This window comes from Giraffa tippelskirchi, chromosome 5 (genome assembly GCF_054371585.1).
Source record: "Giraffa tippelskirchi isolate mGirTip1 chromosome 5, T2T-mGirTip1v1.2.pri, whole genome shotgun sequence".
Taxonomy (NCBI): Eukaryota; Metazoa; Chordata; class Mammalia; order Artiodactyla; family Giraffidae; genus Giraffa; species Giraffa tippelskirchi.
Genome location: NC_137279.1, coordinates 99,003,253 through 99,027,839, shown reverse-complemented (window position 1 = coordinate 99,027,839; position 24,587 = coordinate 99,003,253). Strand labels below are relative to the sequence as shown.

The following is a 24,587-nucleotide window of genomic DNA, read 5'->3' as shown; positions in this document are numbered from 1 at the left end:
CGGTAATATGGTCGGTACCGTCCTTTCGTGGGTCACATTCCTTTCCCTCCTCTCCCACCACTCCCTTAAGGTTCCTAAGGTTCCTTTAATCAGACACAAACAATGCCAGCGGCGTGTATAAATATTGTGCTTTATTGAACTCCTTAAATAGAAATGTCACGACGAAAATATGTAATTGGAAGAGATAGGGTGTCCCGTGTATACTCCATACCCATAGAAAACTATAAGGGAAGAAATAGAAATTGGAATTAAAGAAGCATCAAGAGGAGGTGAGAAGGAGGTCTGTAGGCCATCTTGTTGGCACTGATAAACAGTATATCTGATTATCAGAATTTACCAGCACGATATTCAAAATTTCCATCCCAAAGGTATGGGATTGCCCTGAATAAAAGAAGCAGTCGTTCTGGATTGTTTTTGTTTCTTAATTCTTCAAATGACAAGAAACTATTTAAACCAAACAAGGCAGGGTAAGAGTTGGATAAGGTTAGCACCACTCATCTGCAACAGAAACTCAGGTCAGTGATCTTGTTTATGGGCTGGCGTATGAAAACTGAGGCAGCAAAACCAGATAAGAAAAACCGAAGGATTAGACAAAACTCTCCTCACCCCAGACCACCCTCTGCCCTGCCCGTGAGAAAGCCAGCAATTTCAATGGGATTGGGAGAGAATGGTATTTGTGTTTCTTTTCTTGGAGTGATCCTCGGGAGATATTCGTGGTGTCCATTTCCTTAATAACTCCTGAAGATGGGATAGCTCCTCCTGGAGACCAGAGATTGTGGGAGCTGAGAGGCCCATCTGGGAAGAGGGTGAAGAGAGGCAGAGAGGATCCTTAATTCTCTTAGTTCCCTTTCCCCCTCCAACTATGCCCTAGGTTCCACTTGATACAAGCCAGAAGCAGTTTTCCCACACTCCCAAATCTATCCACTTTGATACCAATAGGAATGGTATCTCACTTCCTAGTCCCCCAAACTCTTGCCCTTCCGCCTCCTGAAAACATCTGGTTTCTCCTAGAACATCTGGTTCAGCAGTCAGACCCCTTCTCCCACTCCCAATGCTTGTCTTCCTTTCTCACCTGGACCTCAGGCCTTCCCCTCAGGTAGCAGCGTCTCCAGAGCCTGATCTGGGGTCCCAGACATCCAGGCAGCAGCAGTCCCGGGGGTAAAGGGCAAGCTCCCCAATGTGAGGGGAGCCCCCACTCCTGATCAGCCAGGCTTTCAGAAGAGATAGCAGGTCGAGGGAGCCAACGAGAAGAGACTGCCAGCAGGGAGGGACTGTCCCGCCAAGGACAGAGTTGATTCAGGGGTGTCAGGGCCCCTCTAGAGAAGAGCCACACAGAACTGGGGGGCCCAGGAACCATGAAGCTTGGCTAAGGAGGAAAGGGAAATCAACTGGCAACCTAGAAACCTGATGACCCCAGTTTCCCCAAACTGGGTCATGAAGGAATGTCCAGCTGTCACCCATTGTACACTGCACCAGTGATCAAACTACAAGCCTACCCCTGAGAACACTTTATCTGCTCTCCTCATTAGACTTCCAACTAGGCCTCAGGAATGATTAAAGTTGATTTTAGGGAAACAAAAATGTGTGCATGAGACAGGAAGACTAATAAGGATGAGGAGGACAAAAAAAGATGCCGTTTGTGATTTCTAGGATTTCTGTCTTCCCTGGGGACAGTTAGGACTATAAATGAAAACTAACAAGGGGAATGAGGAACTCAGACACTATCACTACTCCTCATCTAGTAGGATGAGCCTGTGAGAAAAAGGAATTTAGGAACTTGAGACACCTTACCTGTTGTCTAGGGAGCCAGGAATCTGGGCAGTGTTCTGGGTCATAGCCAGGATTACGGAATTGTAGTATTTGTTTATTGCTGTAGCGTAAATTCCAGTCCCAGACAGATAGCTGTGGGTTAATAGAGTTCCCAGCCAGGGGCTGAGAGTACCCAGCAGTATAGACTTGTGTATAGTTGTTGAACTAGATAGAGGAAACAAGAAGAGGGAGGTTAAACAAAAATATATAATCCTCCCCAGTTTAGAGATAAATCGTGAAACTCATCTGTTACTCGAAGAATCAGATGTAAGGCTTCCCTGGTGGCTCAGTGGTAAAGAATCCACCCGCCAGTGCAAGAGGCACATGTTCAATCCCTGGTCCAGGAAGATCTCGTCTACCTTGGAGCAACTAAGCCCGAGCACCACGACTACTGAGCCTGTGATCTAGAGCTTGGGAGTCAGAACTACTGAGCCCACATGCCACAACTACTGAAGCCTACACACCCTAGGACCCATGATCCGCAACGAGAGAAGCCACCGCAATGAGAACTCCATGTACCACAACGGGAGAATAGCCCCCACTCCCCATTTGCTGCAACTAAAGAAGAGCCCACTCAGTAATGAGGACCCAGCCCAGCCACACACAAAGAAAAGAATCAGATGTAGGGTGAAAGTCCAGTCCTGAAAGAAAGCACCAACCTCCTCCCCCTTTCCCACCCACAGACCACTTTTCATATTCAAGAGTAAGCTTCAGAGAGTAGTTCTTTTGTTGACCACACTGCACAGCTTGTGAGATCCTAGTTCCCCACCCAGTAATTGAACCTGGGCCATGGCAGTGAATGCCCAGAATCCTAACCACTAGCCCACCAGGAAACTCCCAGAGAGTACTTAATGGGTGGGGGAAAGCCAAAAATGGAAATCACTGACCTGTCCACTCTGCTTTCCACGCTCCCAGGGAGTGTCTCTCAAGAATGTAAGAGTGTCAGGAACTCTGACACTGTCATGAAGAGCAAGAAGGAAGAACTCAGAAAATTCAAACTCAGCTGGAAACTGCTGGAGGAGCTGCCAGACGCAATCAAGGAAGAGGAGAAACACTGGAGCCTGAGAAGAGGGAAATTAAGAGGTTGGAAGAGGTTGTGGGGACTTAAATGGGGAGGATGAGTGATGTGGGAATGGGGACACTAAGGAGGTCAGGGAGTGGAAATAAGTTGAGGTAGGGGGTTGTGGTCCCTCATCTGGATCTCCTTTCAAGTTCAGCCCAACCTCAGACCTAATTTGGACCTAATTCACCTCCAGTGGATTTTAGTATGTCATTTTCTCATCCCTGTACTTCTTAATAATCCCCCCCCCCAAACATTCTCACCTCTTCACTGGCCCCAGATCCCCCAAGTCGGGTCAGGAAAGGATGTCCAGCTGCCACCCACTCTCGTTGCACTAGTGATTGGAAGCCAAGCAGTGTTCGGGCTTCAGGGGCTGAAAGCAGCTGGACGAGTGAAGAGAGGAGGCCATTGAAATCACGATCACCGCGCTCTGGGTGATAAAGAGGGATAAGGGACAAAGAAAGAAAGGCCAAGAAACTAGGGCAGGAGAGAGTGAGAAAAGGAAACGTGGCAAGAGGAAGTAAGAGGCACAGAGGGGGAAAGTTTGGGTAGATAGGATTGAGAGGGCACATAAAAGTGAAGAGAAAACAAAGACCTTGAGTGATTCACTTCATACACTCCACCAAGATAGAAATACCCAGCTTCACACGTAGGAAGCAGAATCAAATGCCAAACCAGTTTTCCTCATTTTCCTTCCCCCGCCCTCAATCCTAGTCCCCATCCACTGATGGAAGGACAGAAACAGAAGGCTGAGAACCCCTCTGTTAGGGACCACAAGCTTAATGGGGAGGCAGAAGTAGCACTGAAGGACGAGTAGTTGCTAGCAAAATGCGAGGAGGATGCCAGCACTGGAAGGGGACAAGGAAACTTTCTAGATCTCCCTTCTTGAGCAGAATCCAGTCAGGTGAGTAAAGAAAAAAGGCAAAGAATGGGGTGGGTTGGCCCAAGAAACTCACCTTGAAGTACTACAGAGCGAACCTTGGATGTTACTAAGACTGAGATGTCACTGGCCTTTCGAAGACAAGACCTGGAGGGGTGGGCGAGGAAGAGAAGAGAACAATAGGCCTAGAGGAAGGGAGTGATGGGTCATGGGATACTATGGAGGCAGACTCCCAATTCCTGCCGCCAGCTCCCCACTCCCCGCCCCACTTCTAAGGAGCAACAAATAACAGTCTTCTTGGGGAACCAAGGAGAAGAGTTAATGGAAGACTGAGGAGTCTAAGTTAACCGAAGTTTGAATTATAAATCATGCCAGAAAAAGATGGAGTACCTGGTGTAGTCCAACCATCGTGTTCCTTCCAGAGCTGAGAGCCATTTATCTTCAGCCACAGATGAATCTGAGAGAGTGCAGAGGAGTCAGAAGGGCAAAGAGATCAGGAGAACTGGGGATTCAGGGTCCAGATTTAAGGGGCAATAAGTTGGATAGTTGTTGCTTATGGGGAAAGGAATGAGAAGTAACTATAAATGGTTATGCTGCTACTGCTAAGTCGCTTCAGTCGTGTACGACTCTGTGCGACCCCATAGACGGCAGCCCACCAGGCTCCGCCATCCCTGGGATTCTCCAGGCAAGAATACTGGAGTGGGTTGCCATTTCCTTCTCCAGTGCACGAAAGGGAAAAAGTAAAAGTGAAGTTGCTCAGTCGTGTCCGACTCTTAGCGACCCCATGGACTGTAGCCTACCAGGCTCCTCCGTCCATGGGATTTTCCAGGCAAGAGTACTGGAGTGGGGTGCCATTGCCTTCTCTGAAATGGCTATGAGGTTTCTACAATTAAGTTGTGATGGTTGTACAACATTGTAAATACAATGAAATGCATTGAATTGTACACTCAAGATGGGTGAAGGGTGAATTTTATGGTACGTAAATTATATTTCAATAAAGCTGCCTAAAAAAAATATGTTGGGATCAGGAAGACAGGAAATCAATGGGTCTGTGGGAAATGGGAGTTGAGTGGAAAACGAAGCATTATTGGGCTGAAGGAGTACTCATCCATATAAGGCAAAAGGGTAAACCAGGTTAGGGTCAACAGACCTAGAGGTGGGGTGAGGGATCAAAGTTTATCTCACCAGGCAGGCAGAGGGCCCTCAGCCTCAGGTGGGCAAGTTGGACATCTGCAAGACTAGGCAGCTCATCCATGGTGTCTACCAGGACAACGTCTGAATGCCCAGCCTGAAGCATGGACTCCACTGCTCTGGAGGAAAGGGAATCAGAAAGTAAGGGAAGGTGTCTGCCCCTTACATCTAACCCTTGATTCTGCTTATCAAACCTCCCCTCACCTGATATCCTCCTTGTTGGGGTCACTGGCTGTATAGAAGCCCCCACAACGAAGAAGATCACTGCCCCCAGGGTGATGCCAGGACAGGCGCTTCACATGAATGAGAGAAGGATCACTGAGGGAGAAACTCCTAGCCCCACCCTACCATTGCCCCAACACTGACCTCAGGGATCCCGTCCCTTCACAATGGCCCCTAACCTCCCATGACCCTCTAATCCCCAAATATTACCATCATCCCCACACTGACCGGTCCACGGCCCTGATGGAAGTGGCCAAATGCTCTCCTGACCTCACTGTCCAGAGTTCGGTTAGGGACCCAGAAGTAACGGGGGAGGCTGTGAAATTGAGAGTTATGTCACAGCATGGCCCAGTGACCTCAATACAATGCAAACCTGTTGTTATAAGGAAGTTGCTTAGGAGGGGATCATTCTGAAGGATCTCAGGTTTAGAGATCTAGGAGATAAGGGGGCTAGCTTTGTGGATGTCCTTAGAGGCTGGAGTTTGTGGGAAGTCCCAAGTTTTAGAAGATCAGAGTAGCGTGGGAAGATTGAGGGCGCAGCACAGGGTTGGGTGGACTGGGGCATCACCTGGTGGCTACGTCGAACCTCTCATTGACAGTGCTGACCCTCCAGCCCCTGGCGGCCTGCTTTTTCCGCTCAGTCTCCCAGTCTTCTATTGTCTCCAAGAGGGGAATAGGTGGTTTTCTGGAGTCAGAACTCTGGCCTACGACAGGAGGTCGGCACAAGAGGAGGAGGAAGAAGGACCAGAGACAGCTTAGCTCTTCTGTCTCCAGCCAGTTTCTGCTTTTCAGACTCTACCCTTTCCTTACCCCAAAGCACCCTCACTCACCAGCCTTGCTCAGGGTTATCCCTACATACTGTTGGGCCGGACTGTTCTGAGCTCTGGCTTGGACAATGGCCATGGTCACCTGTGGAAGAAAGGACAGCCCATCCTTTGCCTCAGACTGAAGTAAAAAGGAGGCAATAAGGCTCATGTTGCTTCACTGTCTTGGCCACTAATAGAGAAGAAAAGTGAAGACTGTTCCTAGCAAAGGGAGCTTCCACTGGTCATGAGAACTGGAGTCAAGAGAACACATTTAGAACCACAAAATGACAGAATGGTAGTGCTGGGAGGAATCTTGGGAATAATCTTGTCTAACCCTCCCTGTTTTTCAAAGGAAGACACTCATCCACAGTTACACTCCTGATAATTGGCAACACTGGGCTAGAACTCAGGCCTTTACTCTCACCATACTCTCATTTTAGTCTTTCCTAGAGGAGAGAAGCAGAGAGAATGATGAGAGGGATCTTAAGAGATGGGACTACTGGGGATTGCCAGGGAAAGGATCCCAAGATTCTAAGGGGAGGAGGGATTCTTGGGTTGGAGACCTCTTACCTGAAAGGCCTGAGGCTCTAGTCCTCCAGCCTCAAAACCGACTCTGAGTAGCCGGAAGTCTTGGCCATGAATCAGAATCTCCTCAGGGATAAATTTAAGCAGGGATCCTGGACGGAGGAGCTGGACTCGGGATGGGCCATTCACTGAAGTCAAGAGTTAAAGAGTAGTGTAGCCATGGATCAGGGTCCCTCAAGGAGGAACTCTTCTAGCCCATCCCACTCCATCCACTCAGTCTGTCCTCTGAGAATAGAGGAAGGATGAGGAAGGGTTCCAGCACCCACAGTGAGCCCTTTCACCAAACCGCCACACTTACCAGCCTCTAATCGCCCAATGTTGGCCAGGGAAAAATCATACTCACTGCTCAGGGGAGTCTCCTAGAGGAAGCACATGACTGATGCTAAAGACATCTGAAGTCTCGTTCATTGTCCTATCTTGACAGCCCTAACCTCCCTATAGATGCTTCCCAACGACAATCCTTGACACTCTTAGAAGACAGCCCTTTAAGCATAACTATCTCACTTCTATAATGTTTGTCTAAATCTTCTAGACTCCCTTTCCACTTGCCACTAGTTGTCCTTTCCATTGTCCTAACCTTCTCACCTGACTCCGCTGCCATCCAGAGGGCTGGAAGGTGACTCTCAAGTTGCTGCAGATCAGGGTTCCAGGCATTTCAGGTTCCAGCCCCTTCCTCACCGCTGGGGCCCATGCTAGAATCTGCTCCCCTGCAGGGCAAGAAGGGAAGCCAGGTTATGACTGTTCACAGTGTTGACCCCACTCGTATACACACACTCCCCTCAGACATTCTGTAGCAGAAACTAGTTGAGGCACTTCATTATGTTAGCCCTTATGCAGCCCTTATTCTCTCCACTCACTCAACCTACCCATGTTTGTTCTCCCTCTTTCTTGCTTAATTGCACTCTGAAAATGATTGCCTTCTGGCTACTTGATGTTTACCCCTCCAAGACAACTTTCCCTAACACTCCCTTCCTCAGGGAGCATTCTTCTTTCCAGAAAGAATGTCGTAGGATGATGACCTGGAGGACCACCAGAACCTGTTCTGGAATGACCCCAAGCCAGCCCTAATGATTCCAGTGACTCCAAGAGGAGAAGAATGCAAGGCTACATCAACCCTGATCCTTATCTTCAGTCCTATTTTCCACCCTAAAACTATAAGACCTCTTCCAACTTCCCAGGAAGGAGAAGGGCACAGTCTTAAAAGCGTTAGCTTGCTGTGGCCCTCTTTGCCTGGCAAAGTAATAAAGCTACTCTTTTCTACTCCTTTAAAGCTCTGTCTCCTTTAAAGCTCTTTCTATTCAGCATAGGTGAACAGAGGCCAGTTTTTTGGCAACAGACAAGAGAATCTAAAGAGGAGACTAAGATTCCTCCCTAACCCCACAAGAATGAAAGCTTAGGAGGAGAGATTTTAGGCCCTCAAAATATTTTTGAATATGTAAATGAGTAGTAGTAACAGGGTCATGAAAACAGAGGGACCATCAAGGTCCAAGCTTCTAGCCAGCCCTGGGCAGAGAACAGAGCAAACCTCAGGCAAAAGCACTTTGAGCCAGAAGAGGAGTACAGAGGTATCTTCAGTGAGGTTTGAAACAGGGTTTGAGGAGGGTGAAATTTGGAACAGTCTGGAAATCAGAAGTATTGGGAAGGCATTATTACCTGGGAGGCCTCCAGAGGCCAGGCAGCTGCCCAGCTGACGACTCCTGGGCTCTGGCATCCCAGTCCCCCGGACAGACTTCGGTCCAGAGAGCTGTGAAGGGTGTAGGGTTAATCCCCAAGCTTCTCTGGTCCTGGAGTCTGGGGTTACTTCAGCAGCCACCTTTGGAGGCCTACACTCAGACTCTCAGGAGAAACTGAGATCAGTGGCTGTGGAGAACTCATGACAGGCGTTGGCAGATAGTTAAGGGAGGGAGGGGCTGGTTAATGGATAATGAGACAATGAACTTGAGACTGCAAAAAAGACCAAGCACCGTCAACCAGAGATTGATATGAGACATACCCTCCGCCTCCTCTAGATTCTTTTCTTTTCTCCACATCATCCCCATTCGCACCCTCTAGATGACAGACCCCTCCCCCAAGCCCTTTTCCTCTCCTTACCCCCATCTCTGGCTCCTCCTTCTGGGGGGCGATGTTGAAACTCTGGCCCCGGCCCCCCCACCACATTTCTCTGGCTCCATCCGGGGATGGAGCGGTCAAGGGTGGAAAACCTTGAGGATGCTCAAGCCCCTTGGGGAGAGGCTGAATCCTGTAGCTAGCAGGAGGGAAGTCAGGGAGAGGGGCAGGAGGAAGATTCAAGGGAAAGGAGCATTTGAGGTGCAAGGAGCACGATTTGGGGTCTTTTGAAAGGTGTGTCCAGTCCAGCTAGAGAAGGCTCCACGGAAACTTCAGTCGACTCTGGAGAGGGCGGGAGAGATGCCCAGCCCCTTAAAGGAGAAGACACACAATTTTGGAAAAGTGGAAAGAAAGTGGAAGAGCCTAAGGTGAGGAAAATTTGGGGAACTGAGAAAATAACCACATTCCCTTCTTTACTCCAAACCCAGATCCTGTCCTCTTTCTGTTCATGAGCTTTGGAGACTATTTGAGGGAAGCAGTAATGACAAGTATTAAACTGGAATCATTTGGGCCACTTCCCTGGACTCTCACTGATGGCTTCCCTGGGAAGCTGTTTTTGTCTCCTTTAAGGGGATGCGAAGAAAGATTAAAAGTACTTCAGGCCTCCTTACAACCTGACAGTCTGAACTAAAGTGGTTGAGAAGAAATAAATGGAAATTGGCCCTCGGGATTTTTGCCTGGGGAAGCCCAAGAATTGGGGTGGGGGGGGGGTGAGTGGAAGTGTTTTTGTATATCCTTCTCCAGAGAGTGTGAAACATATCTCATGTGAAGGGTGCAGTGGAAAAGTAGGGAGAGAAACTGAAATATCTGCAGGATGCTGACACAGGTACAGGTACGTGCAAGTTCTATGGCAGGGGGTGGGAGGCCCAAAGAAAAGATCTTAACACCTAATCACACACACACACACCACCCAAACAATTGGAAACTAGAGCCCATTCCAGGTACAGGAGCCCTCCCTCCAACCCAGACATCAGATCTCCAAATTAATGATTCATGTTAAGGACTTTGAAAGCTGAGGACTGGAACCCTCTGTTCAGTGCAACAGTCCCATTCCCCAACCCTCCCCCTTGAAACCCAAGGAGCAAAGATGGGTGGGGAGGGCTGTAAGAGGGAAGTAAAGGAACAGTACCTAGGGTAGGTATGCAAAAATCTACCTTCAGATATGAAAAAGACAAAAGAAGATACAAAGTAAGGAATTACTGAGCTGCTGTTTTATTGATTTTGAGTTTGTACAGAGGCAGCAGTCGTTAGGTGGGGTCCCCAGTTTTCCAGAGTGACACTCAACTCTCCTCCCCCCAGCACACACCCTTCCGGCCTCAGTTTTTAAAAGTTCCCCGTCTTGGCTGCAACTGTGGAAATAGTGAAGATATTGTGAGACAGGGAGTCCATCTGGAACAAAGAGGCATACACCTGCTAGGAAGGCGTCCCAGAAGCCTGATTCTAGAAGTCTTAAAAGCTGCTACATTCCCCACCCCCACCTGCATTCCATCAGCCTCAATCCCTCACGGGAAGAAAATATTTCCCAAGCTCTGTGGCAATAGAAAAAGGTGTGTACCACAATTTAAAAATCTATTATCCACTTTCCTTCTCCCCACCACCCTTCAGTCAAGAGCCTCATTCTATTCTTTAATACTTGAGGTGTAGGAACAGCAGAATAGAGAAAACATGAGGGGGATGGGGGAAGGTCAGAGCCAGAAAATGGGTGACTTGGATCAGCACCTAACCAGGAATGCAAAGGGGGCAGCAGCTGAGTGTTAAGTAACAGGAGGAGCCCCCTCCCCCGACCACCCCTCACACACCCAGTGGAGGTTTAGTAGATGAAAGGAAGGGTGGAGAGGCAAGGGTCTGTATCAGATTTTTCCATTTTCAGAATCCTGGTCTGGCTGCAGGTTTGTGCCAGGAGTGAAGGCTGCTGGGAGGGGCAGCTAGAGGAAGGAGGTGGAGCTGAGTGACTCACAAGATGAATCATAGATCCAGTTATAAGCACAGAAAGAGGCCAAGGTCCTCCCCCACCCCCGCTCCTCTCTGCGCTACTGGCAGCCAGCTTCCCTTCCTCTTTTCTAGCACCCCTTACCCAAGTGGCCAGTAAAGAGAGGGGTTGTGGACAAAGTCTCCATGGAGGGTATCATAATATTTTGTTAATCCACTTAAGTTCAGTGGGCAAAACAGCCTGTGATTTCTACAAAGTGAAAGAAACAGACTGCCTGTATGAATCACTGAATCTGTAGTTGAAGGGCCTGGAGGGAAAGGGAAATTAGAAAAATCTGTGGTGCAGGTGATTCCAGGACGAGAAGGGACTAATTCTGTCTTCTCACCTGTGGTGGTGGGTCTGGGGCATGGACTCCTTGGAGAAAGAAGAGAATGCAGAGTCCAGAGGTGTCGGAGTAACCTGGGGACAATTATCTTTGAAATTCCTTTATTGGGAAAGAGAAAATGTGACTGGAACTTTAGACACGTGGGTGTTTAGAAAGTAGTAAGAATAGCAAAAGCTAGGTTCTCAGAAGTCATTCAGAACCAGCTCCATCCTTTCCAGCTCAGTATCACTCCCAAACATACACTAAAAAGTCATTGCTGATTTTTGTTTAGTTGATCTGTGAGCTTTAGTTTCACTTGAGAAGAAACAGCCAAGAGCAGAGGGAAGGAACTTCCCTCCAGGTCCCACAGAGCACTGAGTTGAACACCATCCCACTCCATAAAGAGACTGAATCTTTAAAAAAAAAAAAAAACTTTTAATATTATCATTTTATTTTGCTGTAGAATCCAGTGTGAGGGAAAAATGTTTGGTTAAATCTTGTAACTCTCAATCAAACCAGCATAAATTAAAAGGAGGAATCTGGAGGCATGTCCTATAGACCTATTTGCTCCATCAGGGCTGAGATGGAGAACATGGGGGGGGTGGGTAGCACTGTCTGAAATCAAAAAGGTAAAAATAAGAGCCCTGAAAATCTCCCCTCTCTAACAACCTCAGTAGGTACCCCAGTGCCTTGGGTTAAAATAACTAAGTGCACTTATTTAAGCCTGAGAGATGATATCCCTCAATTAGGGTTGAGGGGCCTGCCTCCCCACTTCAACCACACCCTCAACTAAGGAATTTGGCTCCTTCTGAGGGCATGTCACAGACCTCGCTCTTCCCTTCCCCTCAACACAATAATTGCACGAGGTTGCCTCTTCTACCCCCTCCCCAAATACTGTCATTTCCCAGGCAATTTTTCACCACCTTCCCATCCTAGAGCCCGCTGAGAAAATAAAGCAGAACAGACTTTACTCATCCCTATTGAAAAACATCCATTGACTCGGGGTCCCTCATCTTTAGAATGGAGAGGGTTATTTTTTTTTTTTAATGCCTCAATAAAGTTATCTTCCCAAATTAAAAACAAAAAATTCTTCATGAAAAAGCTATAAGGCCTAAATAACCCACCCCACTCCCACCTTTTTTTTTTAACCATTCTCATCCCGTTGGGCACCTCTCAGAATTTCCACCTTTTTATTTGAAAAGAAGTCAAAAGGGACTGGGGTTGGTCAATTTATGAATCAAAACAAGCAAACATGACACAAGGTTTCCGTTTTTGTTCATTTGTCCTCAGTTTTTAAAAACAAAAGTATTAACTAGAATCTAATAACAAGATCAAATCCAAACACAGCAGTCCAGTGGAGAATTAAAACTTTCCTGGTTTTATTCTCTGGGAAAATCCCTGGTCTGTTTCCATTCCTATTGGTCCAGGCCAAAATCCTATGATATAGATGGATGCTTATGGGAAAGCTAGGTGAGTTGCGCAAATTCTAGGTGTGAGTTTGAGTCACCTGTTGTTTGGGTGCACGTTAGGGGACAGAAGTTCATATGGTGGTGGTCTCACCAGTGTTGTTCTAAGCCCAGACACAGGGTGAGGTGAGCAAGGGACTCACTTTGGGCACAAAATTTAAGGATGTGTCAAAAGCCAGTGACCAAGATGCTATTTTAACACAATATATTCTGAAAATCAAAACTAATATAAAAGAGCCACAAGGAATAAAGTATCAAAATCAAGATTCAACCCCTCATTGCTCAATTCAGCTTTTCTTCCCTCACACTAACCCCAGTCCTGCTGGATCCTGTCTGTTTTAAAGATTTTGATATTTTGCTCACGATAGAATTTTTGCATTAATTTTTTTAAAATGCTTCATTAACAGTATTTATCTTGACTAGTGAGCTTTTGGCATCTCCTTAAGTTTTGACCCTGAAGGGAATGCTCCTCTCACACCAGCCCCAGTCCTGCCTGGAAATACAAACATACCCTCCTTTGGAGCCTATCTCCATTGACCTCATTGTTTCCTTAACACATCCATTTTCAAATAAAAGGCTAATAATTAATAGCCATGGAAATTATTAAATCAACAGACAATCAGATTTAGAAAATAAGTGGCTTTTCGAGTTTGTTGAGGAGAAAGGAAACTTCCTAAATTGTGAGCAGTTCCAATGAAGAGGACAGTCTTGGCTGACTTTGTTATCAAGGGGGAGGTGGGATGACAACTTTCCTGATTGGGCAGAAGCAACATATGGCAAACACCAGTCCCCTCAAGGCACACCCCCAGCCCATGTCTGCCTTGGATCAAATGTGAGGATTACATTCCACAGGATGGTTTAAGAGTATACACCTCAAAAAAGAAATCCAAATACAGAAAAATAGCCCCAATTAACACTCTAGACACATTAAGTACACTTATTCCCCTTCTTCATATGCACCCAGGAGTGTATACAATTGCATAGTTGATTTTTTTCCCCCCCAGAAAGAAATAATTTAAAGAAAAGGGAAAATTGGCCCAGGATAGGTCCTCCAGTTTAAAGCTCTTAGAAATGGTGCTGGCCAGAGCATAGGCTGTCCAGACTTGTGCTTTGTGCAAAATGCAAAGGAGCTCCCCCCACTACTGTGTCCACAGACCCACTCCCACCCTCTGGGGAAAAGGATGGTTTGGGGGGAGGAGGGAGATCCAATGACAGATCAGCTCATTGGGAGTAATCTGTGATCTGTGGTTATAGTTCACTAAAATATATATTTCTCTAACTACCTCTTTATAAATTGCCCCTAACCCCTACCCTAAGTTTCAACATCAGTCCTATTATCAAAAATATCTCTTCTTAGAAAGTATTTTTTTAATTATTTTAATAAACTAACCACAGATTAAGGTCAGCTATGGCTTAACAAAAGAAGCCGGGATGTTAAGTTCATTCTCCAAAAGAAGAGAGGAAGGAGAAAGAATCACTTAAATAGGAGGGAAAAAAACTCATTTTTTAAAATGTTTTGCTTGCTAGGGTCTTTTTGTTTCTTTTCTTAAAAAAAAAAAATCCAAAAAATTAAGTTGCTTTCTACAGAAATGCAGCAGCAGAGGATGGTAGTGCTCTATTTAGGGTTTTGGTTTTGTTTGAAACAGTCTGGCCAAAAGTCTGTCCTCCTCCCACCCCCTCCCAGGGCGCACTCAAATGTGTGGTTATTGCTAGTAGTTAAAAAAGATCACCTCTGCACCAATTCACCTGGAAAAAATTCAACACACACAGCTGCTCTTATCATTCTCTTGCCTTCCCCAGAGGGAACTTTTTTTGTTTTTTGTTTTTTTAATAAAATTAAAGTCTTAAAAAAAATCGCAACCTTCTTAACTTAGCTGAGCTCAGCCCTCAAAAAGGATGAGGAAAAGATAGGGGGCAATTGGCAATCTCCTCTTGAACTAGAAGGGATGACAGATGGCTGTTTAGAAGGAAATCAAACTTCAGAGGAAAAAGATTCCCCCTTTAAGTTCTTGCCTTTGCCATCTCACTAAACCGATTTAAGCCATCCCCCTCCTAATAAGCACCCAGAAGCACACATTTCTGCCCTGTCTTTCCAGATCCTTCAGAAGGAAAAATTTATCCAACACTAAACATCTACCTTAATTCAAGTCAATAGCAAATCTAATTTCCCAGTTTCCCTCCACACTCCCAACTCCACCACTGTGTGCTTTTTTCCAACCTAAAAGAACTTTGGTCTGTTTTTTTCTTTTATTGACTGAGAACCTCCTTTGCCAGTTTCTCCCCCAGACTTCTGCCCACCTACCCACCCCCACACACTGAATCTTCCCTTATACTTTCCCTTAGGCCTGGGGTGGACCCAAGGGGTTATGACACACAATTATCATCTTTCTCCCCTTGTACCTCCTCAGTACCATCAAGTCATGATGGGCAAAGGACCACTATAGCCCTCGAGGCACCATCCAGCCCTGACCTGCTCTTGCCAGCCTGGCAGCTCTTCAGAGTATACACACCTAAGAGTTTCTAGCCAGGCTCACACCAACACTACTGCATTCGCCCCATCAACATGGGAGCTGGGTCTTATGAGCCAATTAATTGAGCTTAACTTTGTTTAGCCCCCTTGCCCTCCAAGGTTTCCCGTTCAGAACCTGTGCACCAGCAGCTCCCCACCAGGTTCACGTTCCCTTCTCCTCAGTTCTTCCCTGTAACAGCAGGAGCAGAAGTTGTTTGTCTCAGGGTGTCCATAGAAGCTGCAGTTCGGTTGTTTGCATTTGGTCTGGGTTGGGGGAAGCCCCCGGGGACCTCCAGCCCATCCATCTGGCTCAGGGGGCTCTCTGTAGCCGTTGCTATAGGAATCAGCCACGCGGAAGTGGGGTGGTAACAGTGCACCCCTGTGAGCTCCATCCTTGGAGTGACTGCCTGGCTCCAGAGAATGGATGCTGTCCTGGTGGGGGTAGGGTTGCCCAGGTGGGCACTGTCTGGGGAAGGTGGCATATGGTGGTAGGCCCCCCCCACATGGCCCCCCTGCCAACTGCCTCCGGGGTTCCTGGCAGTGGACTCCACCCCCAGAAGGCCGAGGGATAGTAAAGCCACCAGGGTAGCCAGTAGAGAATGCCACTGCCTTGGATTCTGCTGGAGGGGCAGTCAGCAGCTCCTCCCCGCCATCTGGCTCTGGCTTTTTGGCTGGAGGAGGCCCACTCCCTACCCCTCCATTCATGATCTTCCTCTCTGTCTCCTTCTGCTTCTGCTCTGCCAGGAATCTCTCCTCAGCATCAGTGAGGTAGCGCTGGATCATCTCCTCCTGATACTGGTGACGGTGACCCATCTTCAGGGTGCCAACAAAAATAAACTTCCCCTCCCCTTGCATTGCAATCCTCATAATGCTCAGGCTTTGCATCACCTCCTGGCTATACTTGCTCCCTCCATTACCAACAGACTCAGATGTGGGCTTCTCAGATACAGGCCCATCCCCAGCTGCCTCCTCCTTGCCACCCTTCCAACTCTTCAGTGAATTTTTCTTCTTCTTCTCCAGGGTCTCAGTGCCACTGCTTACCCCCGACCCTGTTCCCATCCCTCCAGGCTTAGAACCCTTGCTGTGCATCAGGCCTCCCATGTTCTTCTTGAGCTTGCTGCCCAAGGTTTTGCCAAAGCTGCCCAGTTTGTTAGCCACAGAATCTGCTCTCTTCTTGTCCTTTTCCCGATCTCGCTTTGACTTCTCTTTCCGCTTGCTGCCCTCATTGCTGGCAGAGCTGCTGCCAACTGACTCCTTGTCTGATTCCCCAGACTCAGGAGTGGACCGGGGCTCATCTCCAGCTGACGCTGTCGGGGACTCAGGCTGGGCCAGTGGAGCCTGGAAGAGACAAGAAGATGGTTGACAGATACAGAATGGATAAACAACAAGGTCTTTCTGTATGGCACAGGGAACTATATTCAATATCCTGTGATAAACTATAATGGAAAAGATCCTGTGATAAACTGTAATGGAAAAGAATATCTAAAAAAAGAATGTCTATATGTGTATAACTGAGTCACTTTACTGTACAGCGGAGATTGGCACAACATTATAAATCAACTATACTTTAATTTAAAAAAATTAAATTAAAAAAAATGGCCGACAGTTATTCCATTGGCCTAGGTTGAAGGATGGAGAAGGCAATGGCACCCTACTCCAGTACTCTTGCCTGAAAAATCCCATGGACAGAAGAGCCTGGTAGGCTGCAGTCTGTGGGGTCACGAAGAGTCGGACACGACTGAGCGACTTCACTTTCACTTTTCACTTTCATGCATTGGAGAAGGAAATGGCAACCCACTCCAGTGTTCTTGCCTGGAGAATCCCAGGGACAGCGGAGCCTGGTGGGCTGCCGTCTATGGGGTTGCACAGAGTCAGACACGACTGAAGCGACTTAGCAGCAGCAGGTTGAAGGAAGCCCCCAGGAACCTCCAACCCATCCAGCTGGCTCACTAGGCCTCCTGCAGCTGTTGCTGTAGGAATTAACCATATGGAGAGGGGTGGTAACACCCCTATGATCTCCTACCTTGGAATGACTGCCAGGTTCCTGAGAAACGCTGCTGTCATGAGGGGAAGGGTCACCCAGGAGGGCACTGTCCTTCCCCAGCTCTCCCATGAACCAGGGAAAAATATATCTAATGTCTAGCTTTTATCTCACCCCATGTAATCTGATGCCCTTCTGTAATAAGGAGATAGCAAAATGAAGACTGGATTTTGCTCTTCTAGAACAATCTGCAACTATACAAATACATAGCCTCTGGGTAAGGTGGGAGAATATTCTGTAGACACTAGAATGGTGTTTATTATAAATTTCTCTATGCCAGATTCTGCCCAAAGTTAATCTCAAGGAAGTTTTGAATAACCACCCCAAGTCTTAACCATTCTGCATCCACTTTCAGACATTCAGCACCAGAGTCCATCAGTTGGCCCTTGCTCCTGTGTTCCTGTTCTATGGATAATGCCATCCTCAGAACCTACTAGATCAGGAGTTCTTTAAGCTATTCTGTCTCTTCTAGTGCCCAACACAGAGGTCTATGTACAGAGGGCTTAGAACAAAGTAATAACAGTCTCAAGTTCAAGAAAACTTTTCCTGAAGAATGTGTTTAGTATCAGAAAGCAGAGCCTGGTTGGTAAGAAGATGTAGAAAACAAAGGGCACTAACAGGTAGAAAGGCAGGAAAAAGTCTCTTTTGGAATTTATCTGGTATTTTCCAGTTACTCGTAATATTAAATCATAAGCCACTATCCAGAAGAGACTCGGAAGGAGACCACCACCAGATTTCCTTGTTCTCCCTGACATGAAAAGGAGGACATGCCAGGGTGGAGTGGGAGAAGCCTCACCTGTGCATCGGAGGACACTGGGATCCACTTCACATTCATGTAGCCATGCAGCAAATGCAATTTGACCTCTAGGGATAGGATTACACTATGAAAAGGAGAAAAGAATTTTAAAGAACTGTGGCCTTTAAAAAGCAAAGCAGTGCGATCTAGTTGGGAGGCAGGGTGGGAGAAGGCTACATGGCTGGGAACTCAGGGTTGATGTGAATTATGGCTGCACCAATTACTAAGCTTTATAACCTTGAGCAAGTCACTTCAACCTCCTTGAAACTCAGTAGGGGTTGATAATGAGTATAGATAATAATATCTATCCTGTAGGGGTGTTGTGAAGATTAAAATAGTATTGAGAACGGGCCCAGCTCAGTGCCTGGAAAATAGGAAATAGTTACTAAACAGTAGCCACTATCATTGTTGCTTTATTACTTAGAAGGTGCTTTTGACAATTAGGTGAGAACTTACTTAAAAAGTCATAAACTCTTTTTTTTTTTAAACCCAATCTTCTCAGTTGGCTCCAGTTTCAGGAGCCCAAAGAAGGCAGCACTGGATAAGAGGTGAGGAAGGAGCTTTAACGCTCCTAAGCTCTTGACAGAAAGCTGTGGAAGTAGGAGGAAGCCAACTTCAGGGAAATGGGGGTGGGGTGGGGAGAACATATTTTTCTTGCCATCTGATTTCCAAAAAAAATGCAAAAGTCTAGAGCAAATGATTTTGGTCAGCTATTTAAAACCCTTCTCGTTTGGGCTGGGAGAAGTGTGATCTGATCATCTCAATTCTCTGACCACTGTTCTAGGGATTCTGTAAGAACACTCCTCACGCTATAAAGAGATCCCAGGATTTCCTTCTGTTTCATGGGGAGAAAAAGCAGCGGCAAGAGTCCAGGTGCCCAATCCGTCTCCCACCTCTCCGTCTTCCCAAAGACACTGGAACTAGGATGTGACCATCTTCGCCCCTGAACCGAGGAAAAGTCCCTGGGAGATGGACACTGCATGTGGAAGAGACAGCAGCTACAAAGCAGATGGAAAGGCTAGGCGTGCCTCACCTCGCCAATCGGACATTGTCATTGTCATCTTTGCCCCACTCCCAGCCCTTTCCAGGGTCCACAGCAAAGTGCAAAGGCAGCAGCTTATGCTCTGAATCTGTAAGTGGGATCACAGCTGGGGAGGAAAAACACATATGATCAAGGAGTCTTCTTGAGGAAAGAGGAAGGCAACTGAACACAGACTGACTCCAGTAAAAAGGCAGCGGAATCATACCAAAGGTCTCTAACTGTAGTCACATCACAGTTCTTAACGATGAATTGTCTTAGCAGAAAAAAATAACAGGCAGGTTTTCGCTTATTACTCAGAACACAATTTAGGCCACTTATCTCCATGACTTCCTACCAGTCAGCTAGCACCCATAATGTTCCTGCCAATTAAAGTGAATTCAGGGAATTCAAAGTCATTATTAAGGCAAATAGAGCAAAGCATCATTTGGAAAGTTCTTGACCTTAATGTATAGGCTTCTTTACTCCAGATCAGGGAACACGGGCTGAGATTCCCCCCGAACCTTTTTTTTTAAAAAAACAAAACAAAGCAAAACTCTGTTTATCTTAGAGCTTAAGAAAACAGCATCAACACACTCTGTCTGGGCTTGCACATCACTCAGTTCTTTCCTCCTACATACTCTCTTGTTTCAGTTCTTCTAAGTGAAAATAAAGCAGACCAAAAGACACCAGAGACCCAGACACTGCATTCCGCACCTTGTTCCTTGGCATTCTCCTTCTGCTCCATGGACACAAGTGCAGAAAAGTGGGCCTGATCATAGGCGAGCACCAGAGGGGAACGGTGACACTGGCTGGCTGGAACCTCCAAAGGCAGATAGATTCCCCCAAAGGGAATAGGGGCGAATGCTGCAGGAAATCACAAAGATTATTATTAAGGCTATATTCTTGCCTAGTGGGAAATCTCTCCACCCAGCTCTGTCAATTGAGCCCCCCTTTCAGTCCAACCTGTGTTTAATAAATCCTTCCTAAGAAGTTTCATCAATTAACCTCAACTGCTTTACTCTGACTCTGTGAGAATTTTGCATTGTTCTAATTTACACTGTGTTTTTCCCCAAGGGTCATATATCCCCCTTGCAGACAGGGCTGCTCAGGGTAGAGTGAGGACTGCTTGACTCACCTTCCCCCCCAGAGTCCCTCAGCATGGTGTCTGCCACGACGACTATGGGCCTCCTAAGCACGTGGGCAAGGACGAAGACGTGGAATTCTTCTAGACTCTCATACACGGGCTCTTCTGAACTCTCCACCCTAGAGTTGTAGGAGGGGAGAGAATGGAAGGGATGCAGTGGAAAGGAGAGGGAAGAAAACAAATCAAGAGACCTCTGAAGACCAGTTCTGCAAAGAGGAAAAAAAAAAATGTCCATTTCCTGTTTTCCATTCTGAAGGCTGCCATAGACACAGCTGATTATTTTATGCTAGCGTGGCTATTTCTACCTCCATTTCACAGATGGGGAAATTCAAGAAAAGAAATGTGAAGGTTTGAGGGTTTTAAAGTAGTGCTCAGAACTGGGAAGTAATCCCTCTTAATACCTATCTGGTTCAACAACCTTCCCCTATTCTCTTTATCAAGTTGCTTAATATACAACTGTGTAGCCTCATTCTGCTTATTACCTTACCCACCACAACCACCCACACATCACATCCGTCATGTCCTATCAAAAAAAGAAAAACAAAAAAGGAAAGAAAACAAAAATCCCTTCTTCATGTTCCCTTACTTGAAGAAGAACAGCCTCACCCATCTATTGGCTAATACTTAGTAGCTTAATCAGAAATCTGTGAACTATTTACTGTTCTTTATATCGCATCTTCAGTTAATCACCTGGCCCGACCAATTACATCTTTTAAGTGTCTCCTCTGGCATATCTGCAGCCACCACTCTTGCTCATACCCGTGGTCTCCCTCCTTCCTGGATTACTACTGCTCTCCTCCACTTCATTATCCATTTGGCTGTCACTGTGCTCAAACACATCAATTTGGTCCTGTCACTCACATACTCACAATTGAGTGGCTTCCTGCCCCCTAAACCAATCTTATTCAACATTGGGTGCTTGCTACAAATGCAGATTTCTGGGCAATACAACTGTACTTCCTTAGGGTGGAGGTCCACAATTCTGCATTTTAAATAGACCACCCAAATTATTCTTATATACAATAAAGTTTAGATAGGTTATATTTTTTAACTTTTTACTTTAGAAAAATTTTTAATTTTAAACATACTCAAACTAGAAGTAACAGTACACTAAACTCTCATATATCCATCATTCAACCTCAATAATCATAAATACATGGTCAATCTTGTTACACCTAGACCTTGATATTTTTCCTAGTGATCAGCCCCCACACCCACTCCACCCCACCAGATTATTTTGGAGCAAATCCTAGATATTATATAATTTCATCCATGAATATTTCAGCTTCAATCTCTAAAAAATAAAGACTATTTTTAAAGATGTCCACAATACCATCAATATCACAATTTAAAACCTACCATAATTCCATCAGTATCACACTTTAAAAACCTAATAGTAATGACGATGTTATTCACATTTCCCCAATTGCCTTATACATGTCCATACATTCCAACTGGTTGATGTGTCTCTTAGGTGTCTTTAAACTTAGGTTCTTTCTCTTTTCTTTGCCTTTATTTATTGAGGAAACTAAGTCACTTATCCTGCAGTTTCCCAAAGTCTGGATAGAATACAATTTCAATTCCTTAGTATGGCACACAAAAATCTGGACTGCCTAGCTTCATCTATCATTCAGCATCACATATTCTATATTCTGGCAATACTGAACTACCTGTGGTTCCTAGAACATACCATGCTGTTACACCCTTCTGTGCCCTTGTCATGGTTTCTCTCCTGTCTTTCTGTCTAACACCCTCTTAGGATAGAATTCTCTGGACACTGAGGACTCAGCAAAGATTACTTTCTGCTCCTCCAGTTAGAAATACTTACCCACCACAGTTGGCTCCATTGGTACCTAGATGCATGCGGGGTTCACTTGAGGCTAGCTTGATCAGTTCATTCCATTCCTTCTGCCACTCATCCTCTGTGTATACCAGCCCGGACTGTGTGAAAGACAGGCAAGGTATATTAAGCAGTTAGAGGATAGGTTCAAAAGGAAATAGCCGCTCCAACTCACTCATGTTATTCCACTCTATGCTCTTGTCTTATAATTTGTAAGCACTTGTCTTACAATTTGTACTACCAAGTCCAGTCTCTTCTCCCTTTTATAGTCAAGATCCATGAAAGAATAATCTATGATCACCCTCACACTTCTTCCATTCTTTTCCAACCCACTGTAACCCAGCTTGTTTCTGCCCTCCAGCCTATGCCCCTTATCCCTACACACTACTTTCCCTAACTGACTCTAGCTAAAGACAGTGACCTTCTAATTGGCCAAATTCAGTGAACTCTTCAGTTCTCATCTTTCTCAGCATTCATGTGGCATTTGATCTCCTCCTTAAACTTTCTTTTCCTTCAGCTCACAAAACACTACTTGCTCCAACCTCTCTGAACTCTATCTTAAAAGTACTGAAGTTGTGTCAAACAATTGTAGCCTTGGTTCTATCCAGGTTATCTCTTCTACTATTATAATCTCATCTACTGCTATCTACATGCTCAGGACTCAGATATCCTCTCCAGCCCAGACTTCCTCTTCATTTCTATGTTCACATCCAGCAGCCTACTGAAGACTATCACCTGCCCATGACTACCTTACATTCTGTTCTGTCAAAACAGAACTTCTACCTCTTCTAAAACTTACTCTTCCTGTTTTCTGACCTTTGTAAGCAACACTGTCACTCAAACACCCAATTAGAACTACCAGGGAGTTATTGATGACTCCTCTCCTTTCACCCATCCCACACCTGGATCCCTTAGTCAATAATTATTAAGCATGAGCTATTGTAATAGATGCTGGTTTCACTACTTCTAGTCATACATTGTTATGATCCATTTTCTACAATGCTACCAGAAAGATTTTTCTAAAATTAAAATCTGATGATGTTTGCTTCCTGCTACAAATTCTTTCAAGAATTGTCATTATCTATTAGATAATAGTGCAAACTCTTTAAGCACAGCATAAAGACTCCACTTCCTGGGCTCTGACCTAACCTGCTAATTTAATTAGTCATACTTCCTTGAATGCACCATGTCCTTTTATACTTCTGAGCTTTTGTCTAGGTTTTGCCTCGACAGCCTTCTGCCTGAGACAGCCCACTCCATATCCACCTGGTGAATAATCTCTCAACTGTCAGGAAAGAACTCAAATATCACTCCTCTATGAAGCCTTTCCTAAATCTCCCTGGTACATCAACCACTCACTTCTTCCTTTGTGCCCTCCCTGCTGAACTGCTACACAGACTTCTATTCCAGAAGTCATAACCGGTTACTTTGTTGTAATTATATACTTACATGTCCATCTCCTACTACTACTCTTAAAAGCCAGGACCATGTTTTAAGCAATATGCTTAGTGCTTACCACGTGATCAGTAATCAATAAATACATGCTCAGTAAAACTATAATTTTTATCAAAGGAGTGGAAGAAATAGTACAAATAATCTTAAAATACTATATTGGCTTTAGGATGTATATGATGGTTTGGAAGAAAGTCTATCTTGTTAATTGTATTTGGCCTACATAAGTGTTTAAAAAAGTTTATACTTTTTTTTTTGAATATTTATTTATTTATATTTGGCTACACTGGGTCTTAGTTGCAGCACTCAAGATCTTTGATCTTCATTGCAGCATGCAGACTCTTAGTTGTGGCACATGGGATCTAGTTCCCTGACCTGGGATCAAATCCGGGGCCCCTGTATTGTGAGCTCGACGTCTTAGCCACTGGACCACCAGGGAAGTCCCAACTTAATACTTTAAACACACATTGACAGAATAGAAAGAATCACACTAGAAACATGAGAAGTATCAGAACAAATGTAAAAGGAATTAAAGAGCTATTGTAAGCATATTTTACTTTAATAATAAAAACAACAACAACAAAAACACAATAAAGCTATTTTCAATTTGTATAATTCTGTAACTTTTTTTTTTTCAACTCAAAGTAAGAAGAATGCACAGTTTATATATGGGGCACTCTGTTCACTCTGATAAATGGTCCCTGATACACATTCACGAGGCTCTGTCTCCCTCTTCCTCTCCCCTATTTTCGCTTGCTGTTTTTATACACACAGCCACTAGGTGGTGTACCCTTCTAGGCTGAAAATGTTCTTACTGGGTTTTACCACCATTTTCAACAACAAAACAGGGAGGCCTAGGAAATCAAAACCAATTTAATTTGTTTGGTGTTTGGTACTGACTAAAAGTAGCTCCCCAGTCCATCTCCCTTTCCCCACCCCCACTATAATGCTACAAATCGTCTGAGCTAAAAGAATTACCTCATTTCCATATGGGACTTTCAACGTGCTGAGCAAAAGGAGTAAAAAGACTACTCTTTCAATATCTACTATTCACGAGGCATGTATTTCCATTTGGGGACTTTGAGAGGGAAAAGGTGGCTGACCAAGAAGAGAATTTCGGAATTTCTGAGTCTCCTGGCTAATTACCATCATCATCTAACCCCACTTTTATTTTTTTGGCTGTGCTGGGTCTTTGATGCTGCATGGGCCTTCTCTAGTTGCAATGAGGCGGGCTACTCTCTAGTTGTGGTGCACAGGTTTCTCATGGTGGTGGCTTCTCTTGTTGCAAAGCAGACTCAAGGGCACACGGGCTTCAATAGTTGCTGCTCCTGGGCTCTAGAGCGCTGGCTCAGTAGTTGTGGCTCA

General features: G+C 45.5%; 2 protein-coding genes across 16 annotated transcripts in view; both read right to left on the bottom strand.

The window, feature by feature from the left end:
- Positions 1 to 511: 511 nt before the first annotated feature.
- Positions 512 to 8,892, bottom strand: MTMR11 (myotubularin related protein 11). Its single transcript, XM_081487885.1, is given in 18 exon segments — positions 512 to 662; positions 664 to 795; positions 1,073 to 1,366; positions 1,792 to 1,974; positions 2,697 to 2,870; positions 3,133 to 3,299; positions 3,826 to 3,896; positions 4,140 to 4,206; positions 4,935 to 5,059; positions 5,145 to 5,233; positions 5,391 to 5,478; positions 5,731 to 5,866; positions 5,993 to 6,071; positions 6,539 to 6,681; positions 6,852 to 6,912; positions 7,139 to 7,260; positions 8,207 to 8,297; positions 8,645 to 8,892. Coding segments are annotated over 18 exon segments (2,148 nt in total). The 5' UTR covers positions 8,711 to 8,892; the 3' UTR covers positions 512 to 602.
- Positions 8,893 to 11,386: 2,494 nt separating this feature from the next.
- The window catches only part of OTUD7B (OTU deubiquitinase 7B), a 56,722-nt gene continuing 43,521 nt past the window's right edge, over positions 11,387 to 24,587 (bottom strand). For 8 of the 15 annotated variants that reach the window (XM_081487871.1, XM_081487881.1, XM_081487878.1 and 5 more), the window contains 6 exons: positions 21,759 to 21,871; positions 19,922 to 20,049; positions 19,501 to 19,650; positions 18,799 to 18,913; positions 17,766 to 17,850; positions 11,387 to 16,266 (listed from right to left, as the gene is read on the bottom strand). In XM_081487871.1, coding sequence (XP_081343997.1) covers positions 15,058 to 16,266; positions 17,766 to 17,850; positions 18,799 to 18,913; positions 19,501 to 19,650; positions 19,922 to 20,049; positions 21,759 to 21,871 — 1,800 coding nt within the window. In that variant the 3' untranslated portion in view covers positions 11,387 to 15,057. Of the gene's footprint in view, positions 16,267 to 17,765; positions 17,851 to 18,798; positions 18,914 to 19,500; positions 19,651 to 19,921; positions 20,137 to 21,758; positions 21,872 to 24,587 lie in introns of all 15 variants that reach the window. The other 7 variants (XM_081487870.1, XM_081487880.1, XM_081487876.1 and 4 more) reach the window with 1 other exon arrangement.